We start from the raw sequence: 21,911 nt of genomic DNA on the forward strand, positions 1-21,911 counted from the left end.
TGTTATTGCTTTTTCTTGTTTTGATTTTGCCTTACAAGTAGTTTGTATCTGTGTTTCCCCAAAGGATCCAGAGACAGGAAGGGAATGGGCCCAGGCTTGGCAGAACAGTGCAGATGATGGGAAGAGATGCAGCCCAGTTATTTACCCCAACACAACGAGGTGTTGAACCACTAGGAGGCCATCTGGGATTTACTTGCAGAATGTGAGTGAGATGTGGGGACAGGGGTAGTTTTGCTGTGTTTTTTTCTAATCAAGTCCCTTCTCCTGCTCTCAGGAGTATGGGTGATGGTGTTGAGGCAGAATTCATATGACTATACCAATCCCAGTGCAGTATACACATTGATTCAGGGCATGGCTCTGTGTGCTATGGCTCACTGTGTATCCTTTTTCACTGATCTGGGCTTTGGGGTGTGGGGAAGGGGGAAACCAGACAAGCTGAGTATCAACTGAGTTTCTCTTGGGCCTACATGTCCTACAAGGTGGCTTGACATATGACAGAGCTAGTTCTCTGAGCTGTCACTGAAAGGTGGGCAGGAGCACTGAGGGACTGTACCAGGTGGACTGAGCTCCTGGTCTACACCACCAATGCAACAGAGAAGAGCAACTCAGTATAGGAAGTAAAATTGAGTGCCAAAACTGGGCATGTGTAAGCAGGGCCGCCCAGAGGATTCCCGGGGCCTGGGGTCTTCAGCGGCGGGGGGCCCTTCTGTTCCGGGACCGCCGGCAAAGTGCCCAGAAGACCCGCGGCGGGGCCCACCCTCACCGCCGAATTACCGCCGAAGCGGGACCCGCCGCCGAAGTGCAGCCCGGTCTTTGGCGGTAATTCGGCGGTGGGGGGCCCCCACTGCGGGTCTTCGGGGCACTTCGGCGGCGGTCCCTGAACGGAAGGGCCCCCCGCCGCCGAATTACCGCCGAAGACTGAGCTGAACTTCGGCGGCGGGTCCCGCTTCGGCGGTAACTCGCCAGTGGGGGGTCCTTCCACCCCGGAGCGGAAGGACCCCCCGCCGGCAAAGACCGGGAGCGGAAGAAGCTCCTGGGCCCGGCCCAGCAAGAGTTTTCCGGGCCCCCCGGAGCGAGTGAAGGACCCCGCTCCAGGGGCCCCGAAAAACTTTCGTGGGGGCCCTCGTGCCCTTCTTGCCCCCCACCCCCAGGCGGCCCTGTGTGTAAGTGCAGTTGCAGTGGTGTGGCAATATTTGTGCACTTGTTACAAGTTCTGTGTGTGGATGCAACGCGTGTTACAAACATAGCAAATGCTTGCAATAGTGCTGACTATGCAGACAGCATAATGACACTTCACACACTCAAAATCACAAGGCAGTCAGCTTGCCAAGAACTTCATTGTTGTGTGGGCAGCTGTGCCTCTGAAGGTTATTTTTAAATTGTTTCAGAGTAAACAGTTCCTTTTCCCAGCCACATAGATACTAGGCAGCATGGCCACTGTATGCACCCACAGCATCAATATCTCCACTAACAGCCTCACCGCTCCGGCATAGCCCACAATGACTACACCCCCCCAAGTGCTTCTGCACCCACGCTGCTCCTGCATGCCCCCCTCCCTTGCACCCGCACAGGCTCCCACATGCCTCCCTCCCCTGCACTCACAATGCTCCCGCATGCCTGCCTCCTGGCACTTGCGCAGCCGGCATTCCTGGCACTTGCGGCGCATGTACATGTCCATCTCACACTTGCCACCGTTCTTGCAGACATACTGGGCACCCTTAATGACACTGCGGCGGAAGAAGCCCTTACAGCCCTCGCAGCTCAGCACGTTGTAGTGGAAGCCTGAGGCCTTGTCCCCACATACACTGCACACTTCATTCCCCAGCATCTTGGGGGCTGGACCCTTCTTCCGCTTCAGGGGTGGATTTTCTACAGAGATGGACAAAGAGGACAAAGATAAGAGAATTTGGGGCTGTGAATAGGCCAGGACATCCAGTTCCCTAGCACAAATCCACTCCCATCCATGGTGGCACAGATACATCCTGGGGATCAGAGTCAGTTTCAGGCTCAGCTCTCTCTCACTCTCCATCTGAATGAGAACTCCTTCTCTTACCCAGAGCTACTAGAGATGTCAACTGCTGCCCAAACCTGAGCATAACACTGCTCCCATTTTTATCCCAAATTTCAGGCTTCTGGGGGATGGGAATGGGGAGAGGCAGCCCCTGCTGCTTCCAGCCCCAAGAGTTAGATGTGTTCCAACTAGATACCCTTTTGCACTTTCATCTCTCTATAAGTCTGACAAGGTGGGAGTGACCTTCAGTGGCATATGAAAGAGCTGCAAAAAGGAGAAGTCCAAATCTAAAGCCAAATCCCAAACTGCACAGAAAAATCTATTCTTTCAAAATTTGTCTCTGGTGCTCTTACTTCCATTCTGCACCCTCTGCCCCGCCACCCTGAGGCAACAACGGGCAACGCTATATACAGGTGTTTGAAGAGCAAGACTTCAGCACCGCATTACCTCAGTGGCACTCAAATCCCATGCAGATGAAATTGAAATATGGCTCAGCAGCCCAAGAGTCACAGGAAAAGAGGGGCTGAAATGAGGGTGTTACGGAAAACTCAGACTAAAGCAGACAAACCCATGAAGCGAAGCCTTGGAGAACCAGCCAAGAGGGAAAATACTGTGAAAGTGGGGGCCACATGGCACTAACTCAACTAACCTTGGATTCCTGAAGTGTTCTTATCTTCTACCACCTGCACATAACGCCCCATGCAAGAACCCTCCCATCCACTCCTAAATCCAAAGATCTCCCATGACTGACAGAAGTCCATCTTTTTTATTCCCTGTGGGCTCAGCCACTAGAGGACAACATCACACACACATACACACACAAAGCCAGTACATTACAGCACACCTGTTGTCACCATTTACATCCTGGAGAACCCCATCCTCTCTCCCACCAACTGACAACTCTTCTTCTACTCCCTTATCCCATCAAGTGCCCTGCATGTAATGGATCAAACCCTAAGCAACCACTATGTATGTGATTCAGTCAGCACACCACTTTCACACTGTGTGGATGTCACAATGACCGCCTTACCTGCATGCTCGGGGGGGATCTCCGAGCCATGGAAGAGTGAAAACCCTTCCTCCTCCATTTCAAATACACTTGCCACCCTTTTCCCATGATCCTGTGCAGCAAGCTGTGTGGGACCCATGGGATACACTGGCGAGACTCACTATCATTTCATCTCTGTAGCATGGTTACTGCTGTGTGCGATACTGCAGAAGTCTTCAAGGCTGTTAGATTCTCTCTGCTGTTTAAAAACTGACTGGAGGTGCCTGTGGAGAAAAAACAAAGCATAAGAGGAGAGAATTTAATTGCAGAGGCTACCTATCCAGGTATACTTTGAGGCTTTGCTCCATCATTCACACAAAGAGACGATCAGCCTTGTTATTTATGTTTATTTCCTTAAAACCCTATGTGAATGTGATGAAAGTTACAAGATTTAGCAGACCCTGGAGAATGAATCCTCTGTTTATCCCCAGAATATATACCACTGCAGGACAAGCTTTCCCTACCACACACATCACCACTGAACCTCAGCCCTGACCTGCAGGGACATCCCCAAAGTGTGTGAGAGGGATATTCCAATCTCCATACCCTTTGTCGAACCTGCCAATAAGGTGCTGTAAATCAGTGCCAGCTGTGATGGATTTTGTGATGTGCCTTGAGGAGCTCACATTATAAAGAATGTAAGGGCTTTACAATTATACCACAAGAAAATCTTCATTGTGATACTAACAGCTGCCCTGTGTTGTGCTCAGGATCAATGTCATTTAAAGCAATGTCTCTCAACCTTTCCAAACTATTATACCCCTTGCAGGAGTCTGATTTGTCTTGCATACCCCAAGTAGTACCCTCACTTAAAAACTTGTTTACTTTCTCATTTTTACCATATAATTATAAAGTAAATCAATTTGAATATAAATATTGTTCTTACATTTCAGTATATAGAGCAATAGAAACAAGTCATCGTCTGTATGAAATTTTAGTTTGTACTGACTTCGCTAGTGCTTTTTAGGTAGCCTGTTGTAAAACTAGATAAGTTGATGTGCCCCCTGGAAGACCTCTGCGTCCCCTAGGGGTACAAGTACCCTGGCTGAGAACCACTGATTTAGACCACAGGTACAAACTATAGCAGGAGATAAAACTCCTACATCAGATCTATGGAAAATGGCTATAATCCTTCTTCAGGCAAATGCATTCACCACCAAAGATGCCATCTGAAGGGCTCCCCTCTCAGACACCTGGGAAACACAAAGTCTACTACAGGGGCAGAGCATCAGTCTACAACCATATTGAGAAAAAGACCTAGTCAAATTTCTCAAAGAGTCTCATCTATACAAAGAGTTGGACCAGTTTAACTAGACTAAGTTTAAATCAGTGCAAACTCCTAATGTAGACCTACCTAAATTGGTTTAATATTCATTATCAGTTTAGCTTAATTCAGCAATTTACCAATGCAAGCTTAAGGGTTACAGCAGTTTAAGTCCATCTACATTAAGGGTTTGTACCAATTTGACTGGACAGATTTAAAAATCTATTTAGTTAAACTAATGCAACTTTTCAAGTATAGACAAACTGATCGCTCCAGGGCTGAATGGGGCATTGATAATGGTGCTGGTGGAGCAGTGCACACCGGTAGCATCATCTTAGTGGAGTGCTGGCTTCTGCCTTTGTCCTACAGTGCCATTGACTCAGTGCCCATGCCCATTGGGTCTGTAGGCACGTCAATGGCACCTGCTGCCCCAGATCTTCATGAGCTGTTGGTACTGGGCTGGGATTATCTTGGTGCTGACAGTACAGATCTCCAGTACAGTACAGAGGATACCAAGAGTGACAGAGATCATTTATGGGTGGCTCGGGGCTCACTCTGGGGACTTCACACTATCTTTTTTGATGAGGGGTCAGTGGCTGATTTCTTCAACACATCGCCCTTGGATCTTTTGCAATGTCCCCAATGGAACCAACAAGCATAAATTGAGACATACTGTTGAGTCTGTTGGACCCCTGCCTGGTTCCATTATATTCTGCCAGATAATAGATGCAGGACGTTTAATGCCCACAGGCCATATTAAAACATGATCTGTGTAAATAAGGCCTTAGCCTTGATCTGGACAATGTAAGGAGTAGAGAGTCCCTCTCCCTTTGGTGCACATATTCATTAGTCCCTGAGCGACTGGAGAAATAGATACTCCAGAAGAAATACAATGGCAGCAAAATGGAAACCTCTGAACTGGAAGAAAGAATAAAAAATCCCTGCATGCAGGATAGTGAGCTAATGTATCTGGGTTTGGGAAAATGCAAGAAGGCTCCCAGTGCCATTATGCCCAAAGGCACAAAGTGGATAGTTACAGCTGGCTTGAAAACCACTCCGATGTAAATGCTGTAGTGAACAAAAGTCCTCTGGGGATGGGATCTGTAGATGAACAAACCCCATACCCACTGTTTGTTCTTAGTCCCACATTTGCTCTGCACTGGCACAGCTGTGAGCAGCATGTCCAGCCATGTTTGGGTGTGACAGGCAGAGAGCTGAGTATACTTGCCCTGAGGATAGATTCTGCTGAGCACACTGTTGTTCATAAATTTAAAATTATGGGGAAGATTCATTCAAAAAATATTAATTATTTTAAAGAATTACCCTATAGACCACAGCAGCTCTGCGAATATTAGTAGAGAAAGGGTTCAGTTTTGTAACTGAAGAACTGAATGACTGCTTGGGCTCCTGTTACTTTCGATGATTAAGCACCCCAGTGCAGCCAACCTATGTACACTAGGAAATAGGGAAGAGGACCAGACACCCAGAACCAAAGAGGAGGACAGGGATATCTGCCTGGTGAGATTTCCAAAGTGAAATATCTTCAATGTGCAAACAGGTCTAACTCATGTAACAAGAGTGAAACTAGCTGTTGGCTGGGTATTTTGAGCCCAAAGAGGAGTTTCTGACAGAAGAGACATGATGCTCCCTGTCTGTGCATGAGTAGTCTTCAGTTATACATAGGAAGGGAGAGCAGATGATGCCTAACTTTCCCAGTGTAGGGAGGCAGGGGACAGCTGGGAGCAGAGATACTCCAGAGAAGCCTTCCCCAAAGCACTACATTTTCCTTTTACAGTTCTGAATCCAGTAGCAGCTTCGGGCTGATGGTGTTTGACCTAAATGCAAACCATAGCATCTGTGTACTGGGTGGGGAGACTGAGTAAGCAGGACCTTCCACGGCAGGTAGGGTAGCTAGCTATAGCAAAGCAGCTCTGGCCGTGGACCATCAGTGGTGACAGGGAGATGGGAAGCCTGTACAACAGAGTAATGGGGGCTGATTTTCATTTTCAATTTTTTAAAGTGTCTTTTCTAATCTCTCTCTCTCTCTCATTCTCATTGGGCTGGAATCTCTGTGTGCTCACCCTGAATACAAATAAATGATTGTCTTCATGCTATGAAATCACCTCAAGTGTCCCCATTCCATGCGCTAACAGTAGGTCAGAGTCAGAGAGGTGGCTACTTGCCTTGCATCTTAACACAGGTCTAGGCAAATCCTACCAAAAGCTGGACTTCTACTCACCCTACAAGTCACCAGGAGATGTCACAGGAAGCAACGTAAAGATTTAGGGCTGAGTTTTCAAAGGGTTGAGGTTCCACCTCCCTTTTGCCCCAGCAATCGGGTAGTTAAGACTGGTAAGTGCCCAGATTTGCATCTAAAACTCAACTACAGATGTAAAACTGTGATGTTAACTGTACCTGCAAAAGGAAAACTTTATCTTCTTTATACAGCCTGCTGTGCTCCCCTACCTGTTGGTCCCAATTCCTGGTGCCAGTTCTGAAAACCAGAGCTGGCAAAATGATAAAACAGGGCAACCCCTCACTCCCAAATGCAGCATCTGGAACAAAGAAATCCACTGAGTGCAGCCTCCAATGAGGAAGTCAATCTAGGTGAAAGGCTGGGGGAAGCAGTTCTCCCACAAACTGTCATTCATGTCTCAGATCAAGGCGCCAAGCACTTCCGAGATGTGCTGGCACCAGTTTCTTCACCCCCCCTTCCCCCACCCCTCCCGGAGACAGCTGAACAACTCAGAGACCGAAAGTCCCAAGTTCAGCTCTTTGGTAACCCTTGTGTTTCAAACTGTAGGCAAAGTACCCATAAAATATCATGATACAAGCCACAGCATTCAGCCTTGTCCCCTGCAGTGAGTGCTCCCACCCTCACACCCACAGAGCCCCTGCAGCCAGCATTCCCACGCCCATGGCCAGGGCTCCACTCCTGTCCCACACATAAACTCTCTATACGGCCAGGGCTCTTATCTGTCCCTTCACTGGGACTAACCCCCACAGCCTGAGCTCTCACCCCATCCCACAGGCAACAGTCCCATTCCAATTCCCAAGAGAACTTCCCCTCCATTCATTCTGGAAATCTTCCATCTGATCAGTAATCAAGAGTCACAGCTGCCTGGGATATGTCTAAATTCTGTCCCCTAGCCACAAAAAGATACAAGTAAAGGAGATGACCTTGGGCAGAGTACAGTTTGTGCACAATAAGCAAGTAGTCCAGAAGTAGTCACAATGACTTCTCCCCTGCTAAGCATGACTGCCTTTCTCTCTCACTCCCAATTCCACTAACTCCCTTGGCCTTCCTGGAAGGACCAGTGCATTCTGGGAGAAGCCCTGAACCTCAGGAGCCAAAAGCCTTCCTCAGAAAATACAGATCAGCCTTTTACATACAGTCCCTGTTCCAGGCATGTGTTCCCCTAAAGAGAGCCTGGGAAAAGTGTGCTGTAAACCACAGAAGGAATGAGAAACAAGAGTCAGCAAGAGTTGGAGGAGCCTCTTCCTTCCCAGTAACAGATGCTCAGAGGAAGTGCTGAAGCCTTTTAGGAAGTTTGTGAAAATCTGTGGGGTGGTACAAAACATGGGATGCTGACCAGAACACTATGTCACTGCAGCACTAGCCAGCCACCTGCTGAAAGAATGGGTGTGCATGTGCGCGACAGAGGGACTGCCCCTGTATGCCTGGGGCATATATGTGCATCCATCCATATGTCTGTTAGCATAAATATGCCTGTATGCTTCTGACCTGGGTGCACTCCCCTGTGTGCACGGAGACACTGTCAGAGAAACTTTACTTGTGTGTGCATCCATGTGTTGTGACTGTGCTTGCAAGCACATGTCTCCCCATATGTGTCATGGAATTGTGCCTTTGTGTGTACTCCTGTATAACAGCACAGGAGCCTTTGTGATTATGACCAAGTGAACGAGTGCATTTGATAGACAGTCCTAGCTTTCAAATGTAGACACTTAGGACATGTGCCCAAATTTCCTAAATGGGTTCAAACTTGTAAAATACACATTTGAGCATCAAAGAGCCAATTTGATCCTCTCTTTGAAAGCTGGGCCCACAGTATCCCACAAAAAGTTTTTTGAAATCTTAATTTACGATGGCTCAGCTATGACACTGTCATGTTCACAGAAAACTGGCTACAGGTCCAAATGGCTGAGATAAAAAACAAAGCATTGGGTTGGGGTATGGATCTAGTCAAGTCCCACAGAATGTGTTACAGCACTATGTAGGAGCTTGCAATGTGATAGGACAGCATAAAAACATACACAAGAAGACCCATTCTCTCCCATCAGAAGAATGGATGGTGCCCAGTGACCTGGTGCTCTGATGAGCACCTTCTCTTTTATACTATCTAGCAGATTTTCACAAACTTCCTAAAAGGCCTTAATACTTCCTCTGAGCAGGTCTCTGGAAGCAAGTGGTTCTTTCCAGCTCTCACTGGTTCGCTTGTTCCTCCTAGTCTCTATAGCACTCTTTTCTCAGGCTCTGCTGGTGAAACCAGAGTTAAGATTGGTCTGATTTAATATCATCAGCAAGTATCTGTTAAGAAGGTAAAGAGTATGTTAATGACAGGCATAGGTCATACTAAACTGGAAGGAGTTGCTAACACCCTGTCAGGACAGAGAAATAACCCAAAGGGACCTAGAGAAATTAGATACACAGGCAGAAAATAAAATGAGACTCAGCCTGGAGAAACACAGCTAGTACTTCAGGGGAAAAATAACTCAAAACCCAGATCCGTGATGGGAGGGAAAAACCTGGGAAGCAGTGACGCTTAGTGATAGTGGACTGCACACTAGATAGGTGCTCGCAATGCAACAGGGTAGCATAAAAGGCAACTCAGTTTTGAAGCGTATAAACATTCACGGAGCAGGGGGATAGCCCCGCTCTGTACAGTTCTGGGAAAACAGAGATCAGCTCTGGGTCCTGGCCTAAGGTCCTGGAGCAGACAGAGAATAGTGTCTCCCTATATGGCTTTCAGGAGACTCCATCGGAAATAATGTAGCGGTTTTGACATCTCAGTACCAGAAAGATGTCCACAAACTAGAGGGAGTACAGAGAAAAGCAACAGAAGAAAGAGACTGAAACAACTAAATACAACTTGTCTTATGCAGGACTGGAGAGAGGGCAGGGAGATACAGCCGTGTACTAGTAACTGAGGAATGTAAATACCAAGGAAAGGAGAACTTACTTAGGGTGGGAGATAGGATGAGTGAGATGAAACTAGGAAGGGGACATTTAAGCTGAATATCAGGAGAAAAAAAAAATCTTAATAGTAAGATCTACTAGACTATGGAGTAATTATTCAAGGAAAGTGGAGAAGCCTCATTACTTAGGACACTGAAAAGCAGACTCACTAAAGCCCTGGAACTTTCCCTCGAGGGACTAATGCTACAGAGAGATAGGAAGTGTGAACCAGATGAACAAATGGGATTCATTCCTGCCTTTAATGGTGATGCAAAAAATTGCCCACAGCTTCCCAACAGCCTGGTACAGATGCAACCTTTCCCCCAGCCTCTGTCAAATGCAGCAGCCTGTCCTGGATCACAAAGCAAAGCAGGGGAAGAATGGGACTGTCAAAGGGAGAGTCAGGTTATTCCAGGCCAGGATCAGCCCTGGGGACTTTTCTCCACTCCACTTCAGTGCACAGCCTCACTTCTGGCAGCTCCCGCGCTTCTACCCTGTAGGCATCCCACTGACCATAATATCTCACATTGTCCTAAATCCTTCAATGAACAGGGGGCTGTTCCCTTCCAGTAGAGCCCATGGGCATCTCTGTACTACAAATGCTCATTCCCAAACCCCAAAGCAGATTGGATTCAGATGTGGCCAACTCCAACCTCACAACAGAGCCCACAAGGTCCCCAAAATTAAAAAAAAAACTAAGCCACCCAAAAACTGCCCTATATGCAGCCTTCCAGTTCACCTACCTGGTCCTGCAGCAAAGCCTCCCTCCTGCCTGTCTCTCTCGTTAGTTCCTTTTTTCCTGCAGTGCCAATGGCTGAGGTTTTGCCTTTGCCTTGACAGTGATCTCCCACCCAAGGCCTGGGAGGCCTAAAGAGCCCGCAGCAGCACAAGGAGTGAGAGAGAAAGAGTAAGCGAGTGTGAGTACTTTCAGGCCAGTGAGTTCTCAGAATGGGCTGTGCTTTTCTGCTCCCTCCCTCCCTGTGTGCTGCCGGATGCCCTTGGTCCTGTAACTGAGAGAAGGAGAAAGGAGAAGGGGTTACTCCAGTTCATTCACACTGTACGCAGGGCTCCTTTGGCCTCTTTTCCTGTTTGCCTGCAAACGCCAGCTCCCCTGAATGAGTGAGCGAATGATGACGAGAAAGGCTGATTTGTTCCCTGTGGCTCAGAATTTGGGGGTGAGTTAGGGAATGGTGTCAGGATTTCATACAGTCACATTTACTGGTATGGAGTTTCTCATGGTGTCATCTGCCCAAACTCTGCTAGCCCCTGGCAGAGAGCTCAATCTGGGTCTGGACAATGGCTGCCTCAGGGCTTGTCTACATGAACATTTAGTTCACAGCAACCTGTGGTATCAATCAATCCCTCAATATCTTGCCATGCACTAACTGTCCATGTGGACCCTGCTGACATGCACTAAAAGTTACTTGGTGCCCTATGATCTACGCCCACTTTGAAACAGGACTAGATCAAAGTGCACTGAGGAACTGTTAGTGTGCATCAGAAGGGTCCACATGAACAGTTAGCATGCAGCAGGTCAGCACAAGGTAGATTCATACCCCAGCTTGTCGCAAACTAAACATTTGTGTAGAAAAGCCCTAACTCAACTCCAGACTATTCTATTCAAACTGGGATTTTATACTGTACCCATCACGTTGGGTTCTGAGCCTCAGGCAAATCTAGAGCATATACAACCTCAGGGAGAGCAGAAATCAAGACATGTATGGGATTCATGAAGGAAGATGTTATGGTGATGATCCCTGACACTCTTCCCACACACTACAACACACATCTAATGGAATAGGAGTCACCCCTATCTCCACAAGAGGAATGTCTCCCAAAGACATAATCCCAATTCAGTCCAGCTGCTGCTTACAAGCTATATAGGTCCCTGCAGCACCTGCATGGGAGAACAGCAGCAGAGCCTGCTATTTTGAAACTGAACTGCAGTAACCCTGGGAGCTTGACTTCAGCTCAGCATCAGTTCGACTTCACTATCAGCACCAACTTTTGGATGGCAGGAAACACAAAGTGGCTTTGACTTTGACAGGGCCTTCAAACAGGAAAAATCCCATCTATGCTCCTCTCAGGAGGAGAAGCAGAGAAAAATACAGCAACAAACACACACACACACCCTTTCCAACAGGGAAACAAAGACAGGTCTGCTCAGCATCTTCCGGAGGGGAGCAGAGGAGGGGTGTTTAGTCTGGGGTCTTGTTTACAATAGAAAAGTATAGGTATATCAACAAATCCTCCTAGTGGAGACTCATCTTACACCAGCAAAAAATTTATTTTGCCAGTATAGTTTATATCGCTTCCCTGAAGAAAAAAGCTATACTGGTAAAGTAATTTTTTGCTGGTATAACTGTCATAGCTATGTTGGTTGGAGGTCTGTGAGATTTTTTTCACACTCTTGACATAGCTGTGCCAGCAAAACTTTTAAGTCTAGACCAGGGTTCGGCAACCTTTCAGCAGTGGTGTGCCGAGTCTTCATTTATTCACTTTAATTTACGGTCTCGTGTACCAGTAATACATTTTAACGTTTTTAGAAGGTCTCTTTCTATAAGTCTATAATATATAACTAAACTATTGTTGTATGTAAAGTAAATAAGGTTTTTTAAAAATGTTTAAGAAGCTTCATTTTAAATTAAATTAAAATGCAGAGGCCCCAATCAGTGGCCAGGACCAGGGCAGTGAGAGTGCCACTGAAAATCAGCTTGCGTGCCACCTTCGGCATGCATGCCATAGGTTGCCTACCCCGGGTCTAGACCATGCCTAGAAAGCCTACAGAAAAATTCTACTGGGAAACAACCTGATAAAAGCAAAGCCCTGGTCTGAGGAACTAAAGCTGAGAAGCTTGCAGCTCACCAGACAAGTTGCTGATCTGCACTTAAACCTTCTAGGTGCAGTGACAGCTCACCCTGGCCAATTTGAAGGCTGAAAATGAGAACTAGTCCCTGCCTCAGTTTTCTTGTAAATTCTATCAAATGTCAGCAGAGAGAAAATTTGCATGCCCCACTTCTTTACTAGATTCCTCCTCTAGCATCAGTCATTCATACCCATTCTGCACAGAGCTAATTATATATGTCTAGAAAAAAATTTGACAACCAGCTTTTCTTTGAGGCACCAGTTCTAAGATCTAGATTTCCCTTGGTCCATTTTCAGGTAATGTTATTCAAAGGAGAGGGGCAGGAAAGGCCAGGGGAAATGCCCATATTTCAGAATGGTGTAATGGGACATATATACAGGGAGTTATTGGCTGGGGACCAAAACTGATCTTAACATGAAGCTTGCAGAGAAGTGAAACAAGATTGAGAGAAGATTCTCTATCCACTGTGAAGTGATGCAGACACGCCACATCTTGGAGCAAGGAAGAGACCACACCTGGGATCAGGGGCAGCTCCAGGCACCAGCACGCCAAGCGCATGCTTGTGGTGGCAAGCTGCGGGGGGCGCTCTGCCAGTCGCCGCGAGGGCAGCAGGCAGGTTGCCTTTGGCGGCATGCCTGCGGAGGGTCCGCTGCTCCCGCGGCTTCGGCGGACCTCCCACAGGGGTGCCGCCGAATCCGCGGGACCAGGGACCTCCCACAGGCAAGCCACCAAAGGCAGCCTGCCTGCCGTGCTTGGGACGGCAAAATACCTAGAGCCGCCTCTGCCTGGGATCCTGCACTTGTCCTTTGTGACCCTCAATCCTAGAGGCTTCACACTTGTGCTCTGGGGACTAATATTTCCTTTCCACATGGATCTGAGGAAACGCCACCTCAGTCCCAGAAAGATGTTCACAAATTGGCGAGAGGTCAGAGAAGAGCAAAAGGTTGAATATTAGGAATAATTGCTTGACAGTGAGGTGCAAGGGAAATGGCAGGGTCCAATCCTGCTCTGCTCCCTGTGGAAACAGTGGGAAATGAAGCAGATGGCATTCAAACTTATTGGTACTTTTCATCTGCAAAACTCTTTAGAAACAAGCAAATTAACCATCCCTCCCACCCCCACCCCCTCCAAAATCCTGGAAGGTAGGAGAGACCACCGTCATGATCATTGCCTCCCAAAGGCCTTCTGCAGCCCAGCACTATACAAGAAGAGAAAGGAGAGGAAGAATTACAATGAAATATCAAAGATAACACAGCATCCTCTGGATTCCTCAGAGTGCCCCAGCACAACTCCTTGGTATGAACCTCTAATTGTCACTAATTCCTCTGGACTGGGAGATGGCCCAACCTACCATTGGCATTTAAGAAATGATAGAAAATAAACAGAAAAGTTATCCCAGGGAAGCAGAGACACAGGGAGGCCAAGTGAATTGCCCAAGACCATCTGGTGAGTGAGCGGCTGAGCCAGGACTAGAACACAGGAGTTCCTGCCTCCGACTCCCAAACCTAGATTTCTCTTTATCAAACAGGCCTGTTGCCTCTTTAATTTCCACAAAACTGGGCAACTTCTGGTGTCCTGGGGGTAAGAAATAGGAGGAAAACAGAAGAGAGGGATGGGGAGTAAAAGAGGGTGACAGTAATGCTTATTGTACAATAATGTACTTGTGTTTTTTCGTTAAGTCATCCTCCCTCTCTCTCTTCTGTCTGTTTCATCAACTTGTTGCATCTTGCCATAACCTAGATCAGTGGTTTTCAAACCATGGGTCGCGACCCACAAATGGGTCACGGAATGGAAGGGACTGGGTCACGGCAGCTCTGATCAGCACCACTGACCGGGCTGTTAAAAGTCCTGTTGACGGTGCTGCCCGGCTAAGCCAGGCTACGACACTGCGCTGTGCCCCGGAAGCAGCCAGTAGCAGGTCTGGCTCCTAGCCGGGGAAGGCCAAGGGGTTCTGCGCGCTGCCCTCGGCCCGAGCACTGGCTCCGCACCCCCAATGGCCGATGCCTGCAGGCAAGAGCCACGCAGAGCCACTTGTGTACCTCCGCCAAGGAGCCGGACCTGCTGCTGGCCACTTTTGGCACATAGCGCGGTCCGTGGTGCCAGGAGAGACGGGAAGCTTACCTCTGTACCCAGGCTGTGCCGCTGCCTGGGAACCGCCGGAGGTAATCCCACCCCCCAATCCTCTGCCCCAGCCCTGAGCCACCCCCATCCCCCAGCCTGGAGCCCCCTCCAACAACCCAAACCCCTCATCTCCAGCCCCACCCCAGAGCCTGCACCCCCAGCCCTGAACCCCTCCCACACTCCAACCCCCTGCCATAGCCCTGAGAGCATCCCAAACCCCTCATCCCTGGCCCCACCCCAGAGCCTGCCCCCAACCCAGAGCGTCCTCCCACACCCTGAGCCCCTCATTCCCAGTCCCACCCTGCAGCCCTCACCCCACATCTGAACCCTCTGCCCCAGCCCTGAGCCCCTCCCACACCCCAAACCCCTCAACCCCAGCTCCGTTGGGTCACAGGCATCAACAATTTTCTTCAACTGGGTCATCAGAAAAAAAGTTTGAAAACTACTAACCTAGACTGCATGCTCTTTGGAGCATGGACTCTTTACAGTGTGTCTGTATAGCCCCTAACACAATGGGGCCCCGCCGATTCTGTTGCAATACAAATAAATAAATTATAATTATAATAATAAAGGAGGAATGAGATTTGGTATTGGGTTGAGAAATGGGCAGGAAAATCATGAAGATTCCAAAGACCAGCAGGGAAATGTTTTTATTCCCATTAATAGCAATAACACCCTGTCTGCATACAGTGGCCAGGAAGGAAGGATGATACCATAGTAACATGGCCTACATAAAAGCATAAATTAGATAGATACTGGGACTGGAGTCTTAATTCACTAGATAGTCACATCAAAAGTAATTAGCTCAACTATCGCTATTGCATATCTCAGTCTAGTCCCCATATGTCAAAAAAAACAACAACAACAAATATTTTGGCAGGATTTACTGTCTTTACACTTAAGATAATGGCACAGTAGAGTCAAGACTGAGGTGCAGCAGTAAAGCTGGACTGGGGAACCCAGAACTGGATTATCAGGTGGTACCAGGAAGTATTTAGGGGTATCAACAGAAATGTGAAGGTGCAGGGGAAAGGATTGGAATAGTGGATGGGGTTCACAGCATGTCAGGGAGCAAGGACTTTAGGAGCTCTGTGTGAAGGAAGCCTGCACAATATTTAGCCATATTTTGCCTGGCTCTAGTCAGCATGACCATCGCATTTCTGCTATATAGGCCAAATTCAATTAAACATTGAAGAAAAGAAGAAACTGTGTGTTGCAACAGCTTGCAAGGAAACTGAAAATCTTCTGTAAAGCTGCAAAATGAAAAATAATGGGTGGGGTGGGTTAAAAAGTCTGTGCAAATGAGAGAGGATCTATGTGACAGCAAGAGAGCGTGTGAGAGGGCGTGCGACAGTCTGTGCAACAGAGTGTGTGTGTAGATCTAATTCCCTCTGAGGCATTAGTCCAAACGTGGAGTTGAACTTTCTGCAGACTTTGTCCTGCCAAGCATTGTCCCTTCTCACAGCCTCTGACATCACCACAAATGCTCAGCTGGAAAACAGTCCTGGAGTCAGGCACAGTCTGCTGGTTCTGGGCCAGCCAGTGAAATGGCTGCTCTCAGGGCACACCCACCAGATGAGACGCAAGAGCCTCCCATTTCAACAGGATGTCTCCAAATACTCAGTAGATTTAGGTGCCTCCAAAGGCCCCATCCCTAACACAGTCCAGTCCAGCATGGGCTACAGGGTCAATAACATTACACGTATCAGTCCTTCTGGAATTCCAGCTGAAATGAGCTCAAATCTCACATTTACATATTAGCAGAAGAACTGAGCTGAGAATCAAATAAACTAAGAACAACTACATCATGGGATCAAAGCAACAGGGAAATTTACTTGTATTTAGGTTAAAAACATGTTTTTTCTTTGAGTAATAAGGTCCAGAGATACATTACAATGGGTTCTTAAGCCTGCTTGCGGCTAGGGAGCAGAACCAAACCTGTCCATCACATGCAGCAGAGGAATGCCCCGCTGCCTGAACTTCCCTTCAGTTGAGTCAACTTCCACCGCCAGGATAACGCAGTTCTGTTTTCCTAAAGCACAGATTGTGCTAAACATATTTCGAAGGGGAAAAAAAAAAAATTTCCCCTAATGAAATAAATTTGAATCTTTGAATGCCAATTCTCTGTATGATCCTTCTGTATTCTGAGTGGACTGGTTCTGTGGAACTTATTACTTGAAGAAAGGAAATTTGCAGATAAGTACAAATAAATTTTCCTATTCTTCATCCTGCTAAGGTCCACAGATTCATTGCAATGGGATTTTTACAGCAGTATGCCTCCAGAGTAGGAAGTAAGATCATCCTTTAAATATAGATATCCATAATATATGATATTATCCTCTATTCTTCTCTGGGCATTAAGGTGTGGAGAAAACCTGCTGAAAATTAACAAAGGTTAAAGTCTGAATGTCCAATATATAGCGTTTTAGAGAGTGTATGTCTTGATGGCCACGTGGCTACCTAGCAGATCTCATTACAGGAGACAGGGCCAGCTCTTGGTTTTTTGCCACCCCAAGCAAGAAAAAAAAAAAAAAAACTGGAGTGCCACCGCCGAAGCAGAGGTGCCGCCCCAAAGGGCTGGAATGCTGCCCCTTCAGAAGTGCCGCCCCAAGCACATGTTGGGACGCTGGTGCCTAGAGCCGGCCCTGACGGGAGACATAACTTCTCTGGCCTGAGATCGCCAATGTTCCTAAAGACTGGATTTGATGCTTAACAGAAGGAAAAATATTTCTTGAATTTTACTTAGAAATGAATGCTAGAATAGTTGTAAAGGCTACTTGTCTGAATTAAAGGCACAATACTGGATCCCACCAAAGAAAGCTATCTACTTCTAAAACTCATCTGATTGGCAATAATAGCTATTAGGGAATCTATTTAATGTATAGGAAGTGTGATGTGATATATCTGCCACAGGGATTCCATTTGGGTAAGACTGCAAGGACCAGAATGAGGTTCCAGAGTCAGGCTCTAGTTTACCCTAAGAAGGCATTTAACATAACAATTTGTACAAAACTTCCTTTTCTTGACCATACTGAGAACATTATAGTTCAGAGACTTGATCATTTGCTTGGGCACTCTCATACAACCACATTACAACACTTCTGGAGGAAATTCAAGGTTATGCTTCACCGGCTTAATGTGGTAATTAAACCACACATTTTACTTCAACCACTATACTGTACTAAGTTCTATGGACTCCAGAAAAACATCAACAAGTAGGAGTAATCACTTCATCTAAGTATCCATTTTGAACCTAACTGGTACTGTTTGGAGGACTGGTTTTTGCAATTGCAGACCTCCTCTGGGAGATGGCCACATCAGAAGGTAGCCATTTCCTCACAAATTGAAAGTCTAGCATCAATCGGGGTCTAACTCCAGATAAAGCTCCTTGAGAGTCTCGCAGATAGCTCTGGAACAAGAGCAGCTACTGACCTCACCCCAGTACTCTGGATTTGTTCCAGCTAGGGTTGGGCATTTCACAGGTCCAAAAATAACTGGTGAATTTACTGGTCAAATATTGGTCAAAGATTGCCAAATAATATCAAAAATGGTCAAATATTTTAAAGAACTAATTTATTAGAATGGTAACAATAGTAACAAAAAAAAGTAAGATTTTATTGTCTCCAGTAGACCTAGCTATAGATATTTATGCCGAATTACCACTAAAAAAAAGTTTCTTAACTGAGTTATTTTAACTTAGAAAAATGTAAAACACAATCTTAAAAATGTAGGGCTGGAAGTGATCTCAAGAGGTCATCTAGTCCAGCCCCTTGCACCAAGACAGGACCACATATAGTACTAGACCATCCCTGACAGGTATTTGTCTAACCTGTTCTTAAATACCTCCAATGATCAGGATTCCACAACCTCCCCTGGAAGCCTATTTCAGAGCTTTACTATCCTCATAATTAGAAAGTTTTTCCTAATAGCCACCATAAATCTCCCTTGCTGCAGCTTAAGCTCATTACTTCTAGTCCCATCTTCAGTTGACATGGAAAACAGTTGATCAGAATCCTCTTTATAACAGCCCTCAACATAATTGTAAACTGTTATCAGGGGCCCCCTTAATTTTCTTTTCTCAAGACTAAACATGCCAAGTTTTTTTTTTAAACTTTTCCTCATGGTCAGGTTTTCTAAACCTTCTATCACTTTTTGTTGCTCTCCTTTGATCACTCTAATTTGTCCACATCTTTCTTAACGTATGGAGCCCAAAACTGAGCACAATACAAATGAGGCCTCACAATGCCAAGTAGACAGGGATAATTATCTACCATTTCTTACATACAACACTCCAGTTCATACACCCAGAATATTAGTCTTTTTAGCAACTACATCACACTGCTGACTCACAAAATTTCTGATCCACTATAACCCCCTGATCCTTTTCAGCAGTACTACTGCCTAGCTAGTTATTCCCCATTTGATTTCTCCTTCCTAACTGTAGTGCTTTGCACTTATCTTTACTGAATTTCATCTTGTGGATTTCAGACCAATTTTCCAATTTGAGAAGATAATTATGAATTCTAATCCTGTCCTACAAAGTGCTAGCAACCCTCCCAGTCTGGCATCATAAGTAAATTTTACAAGCATACTCTCCACTCCATTAACCGAGACATTAATGAAAAAATTGAAGTGTCGGACCAAGAACAGAACCTTGCAGACCCCACTAGATGTGTCCCCCCAGTTTGATGGCAAACCATTAATAACTACTCTTTGAGTGCAGTCTTTCAACCAATTTTCCAATCACCTTATAGTAATTTCATCTAGAGCACATATTGCCTCACATTTCTTATGAGAACGCCTTGAGGGACAGTATCAAAAGCCTTACCAGAATCAAGATCAATCACATCTACAGCTTCCCCTCATCCACTAGGCCAGGAACCCTGTCAAAGAAGGAAATTACGTTGGTTTGACAAGACATTCTTCAATTAAATGAAGTTCTAAAAAAATTAAAGAATAGCAACAAGATGCAACCAAAAAGGTAGGCCACTACCTAAATCTGGGAATTTTTGCTGGAATATTTGACCAAAGACAAATGATAAGTGGTCAATTTTGACATTATTTGACCAGGCAATTGGCTGGGTTGCCAAGCTTAGTTCCGGCTACCACTTGTAAAATAGTATTCTCCCTCTTGTTGTACTCCAAGGACTGCTTCATTTTGCCATAGGATTTGTATTCTTTTCTACAGCCTCTGGCAGGAGAAAGGAAAAAATTGATTTATAATCCTATTATTCTGAATAGTTTCAGCTTTCCATAAAGTTTCCCACTATATCACTAAGAGAGCTGGAAACTGACCTGCCCATGTCCATGATGAAGGCCCCACATGTGTGCATGAAACTAATTTGTGTCTCACTATCTTTTTCAGAGAGAAGCCCAAAGACTATGGGATTTTTAGGTTGATGGGGATCATATTTGCAATACTAACCATCCATGTTAGCACTAACTGTGAAAGCATGTAGAGAATGTCAAATATATTTCACACCTTTATTTTTATTGTGCTTGAGCTGCTGTTGACAGAGACCTTTCACGCCCATGGGAGGGGGCTAAGGTGATGCCTGCCTGGAGTCAGCTGCCTGTGAAGGGCCTGTATAGTGAGGACATTCTTTCAGGTAAAAATCTCCTCAATTAGAAATGCTGAGTCCCTGGCCACCACAGAATATAGCCACACTTATCTTTGGCAGTGATACCAGATTAAACTTGGACTGGAGCACACTAAGGAACCATCTGGCCTTATAAAATGGAGATGAGAGGACTAGAAAGAAACACATGATGGGCCAAGATGTTCCTTACTGCCTGCTTGTTCTTCCATATCTGGGCTCTTCCCCCACCTTTCATCACTCCATGGCCAGCTGCTAAGGGGAGGAGATGGGGACAAGGACAAGGCATGGCAACCTGCTGCAGCTGCGGCTAAGAACAATAACCGGGACGTTGAAGTGTTGCAATCCACAGTGGTAGCCAAAGACAACAGCCAAATGGTTAGGGCATTGTGACCCGCAGCAGCAGCCTGATCCTTTCCTAATCTTTTAGGTGAGGCAGAAAATCCTCATTCCTCTATTATATCTTCCCTAGGAACACAAGGAGGGTTAAATAGCTATAGCATGCTTAGGGAAGCCCCAGATCTCCTAAGCATAGTCTCACAGGACTCTGTACTCTGCCTGAAAAAGTCTATCCTCTGTTTTGTTTGGTTTAACATATACATTTTATTATTTTTATCCCCTAGCTTTCATTCAGAGAACTTGCTTTTCTCTACTAAGGAGAAATAATTCTCTGTGTGTGTGTGCGTGAGCGCACCCATGGGAATCAAAACAAGGACCCTTCTGTCTCTCTCTGGGAAAATACTGGCCAGGGGCTGAAGAACGGAGTCCCCAGAAAATTTAACCCTCTCTATTGCATGGGATCTACATGGGCCAGATGGATCTGTGTCTCCCATGGAAGTCCACTCGAGGAAATCAGCAGGGATCCCTGGAGGCTTATTACAGAAGTGGCAGCAGAGAAAAGGAACTGGATCCAAATGCCTCTTAGCACACTCTCTGGTGTTCATAAAGTAATCAGTTCCAAAGCCAGAAGAGAACACTGTGATCATCTAATCTGACCTCTTGTATCGCACAGATCCCAGAACTTACCAAAATAATTCCTATAAAAACATCCAATCTTGAATTAAAAACTTTCAATGATGCAGAATTGACCACAACCCTGGGTAAATTGTTCCAAGGGTTAATTACCCTCACAGCTAAAAATGTACACTTTATTTTCAGTCCGAACTCATCTAGCTTCAACTTCCAGCCATTGAATCATGTTATACTTTGCGAGACTGAAGAGCCTATTATTAAATATTTGTTCCTCAGGTAGATGCTTTATAGACTGAAAATAAGTAACCCATTAACCTTTTCTTAAGCTCATTGAATCTATCATTAAAAGGCATGTTTTCTAATCCTTTAATCATTCTCATGACACTTCTTTGAGCCCTCTACAATTTATCAACCTCTTCTTGAATTGTGGACACTGAACCAGACACAGTATTCCAACAGTAGTTACACCAGTGCCAAATACAGAGATAAAATAACTTCTCTACTCCTACTCAAAATTCCCATTTATGCATCCAAGGATCACATTAGCCCTTTTGGTCACAGCGTTGCACTGGGAGCTCACATTCAGCTGATTAACCATCATGACCCACAAATCTTTTTCAGAGTTATTGCTTCCCAGGATAGTCCCCCATCCTATAAATATGGCCTGCACTCTTCGTTCCTAGAAACATATACAGGTCTGTCGCAACTTACGCGCATTTAACATGCGCAATTTTAACTTTACGCTGTATGGCCAGAGTCGGGGGCGTGGCCTCAAGCGGAAGAGGCGTGGCCTCAAGATTTAAAGGTCAGGGCACCAGCTGTGGCTGGGAGTCCC

General features: G+C 46.0%; 1 protein-coding gene across 18 annotated transcripts in view; it reads right to left on the minus strand.

The window, feature by feature from the left end:
* Positions 1-21,911, minus strand: part of NR1H3 (nuclear receptor subfamily 1 group H member 3) — a 58,010-nt gene that overhangs the window by 21,638 nt on the left and 14,461 nt on the right. For 4 of the 18 annotated variants that reach the window (XM_039534185.1, XM_039534174.1, XM_039534188.1 and 1 more), the window contains 6 exons: positions 19,336-19,390; positions 14,958-15,036; positions 10,264-10,530; positions 6,739-6,878; positions 3,042-3,283; positions 1,603-1,869 (listed from right to left, as the gene is read on the minus strand). In XM_039534185.1, coding sequence (XP_039390119.1) covers positions 1,603-1,869; positions 3,042-3,159 — 385 coding nt within the window. In that variant the 5' untranslated portion in view covers positions 3,160-3,283; positions 6,739-6,878; positions 10,264-10,530; positions 14,958-15,036; positions 19,336-19,390. The remainder of the gene's footprint in view (positions 1-1,602; positions 1,870-3,041; positions 3,284-6,738; positions 6,879-10,263; positions 10,531-14,957; positions 15,037-19,335; positions 19,391-21,911) is intronic. The other 14 variants (XM_039534183.1, XM_039534187.1, XM_039534172.1 and 11 more) reach the window with 10 other exon arrangements.

Source organism: Mauremys reevesii, linkage group 4 (assembly GCF_016161935.1).
Source record: "Mauremys reevesii isolate NIE-2019 linkage group 4, ASM1616193v1, whole genome shotgun sequence".
NCBI classification, from domain to species: domain Eukaryota; kingdom Metazoa; phylum Chordata; order Testudines; family Geoemydidae; genus Mauremys; species Mauremys reevesii.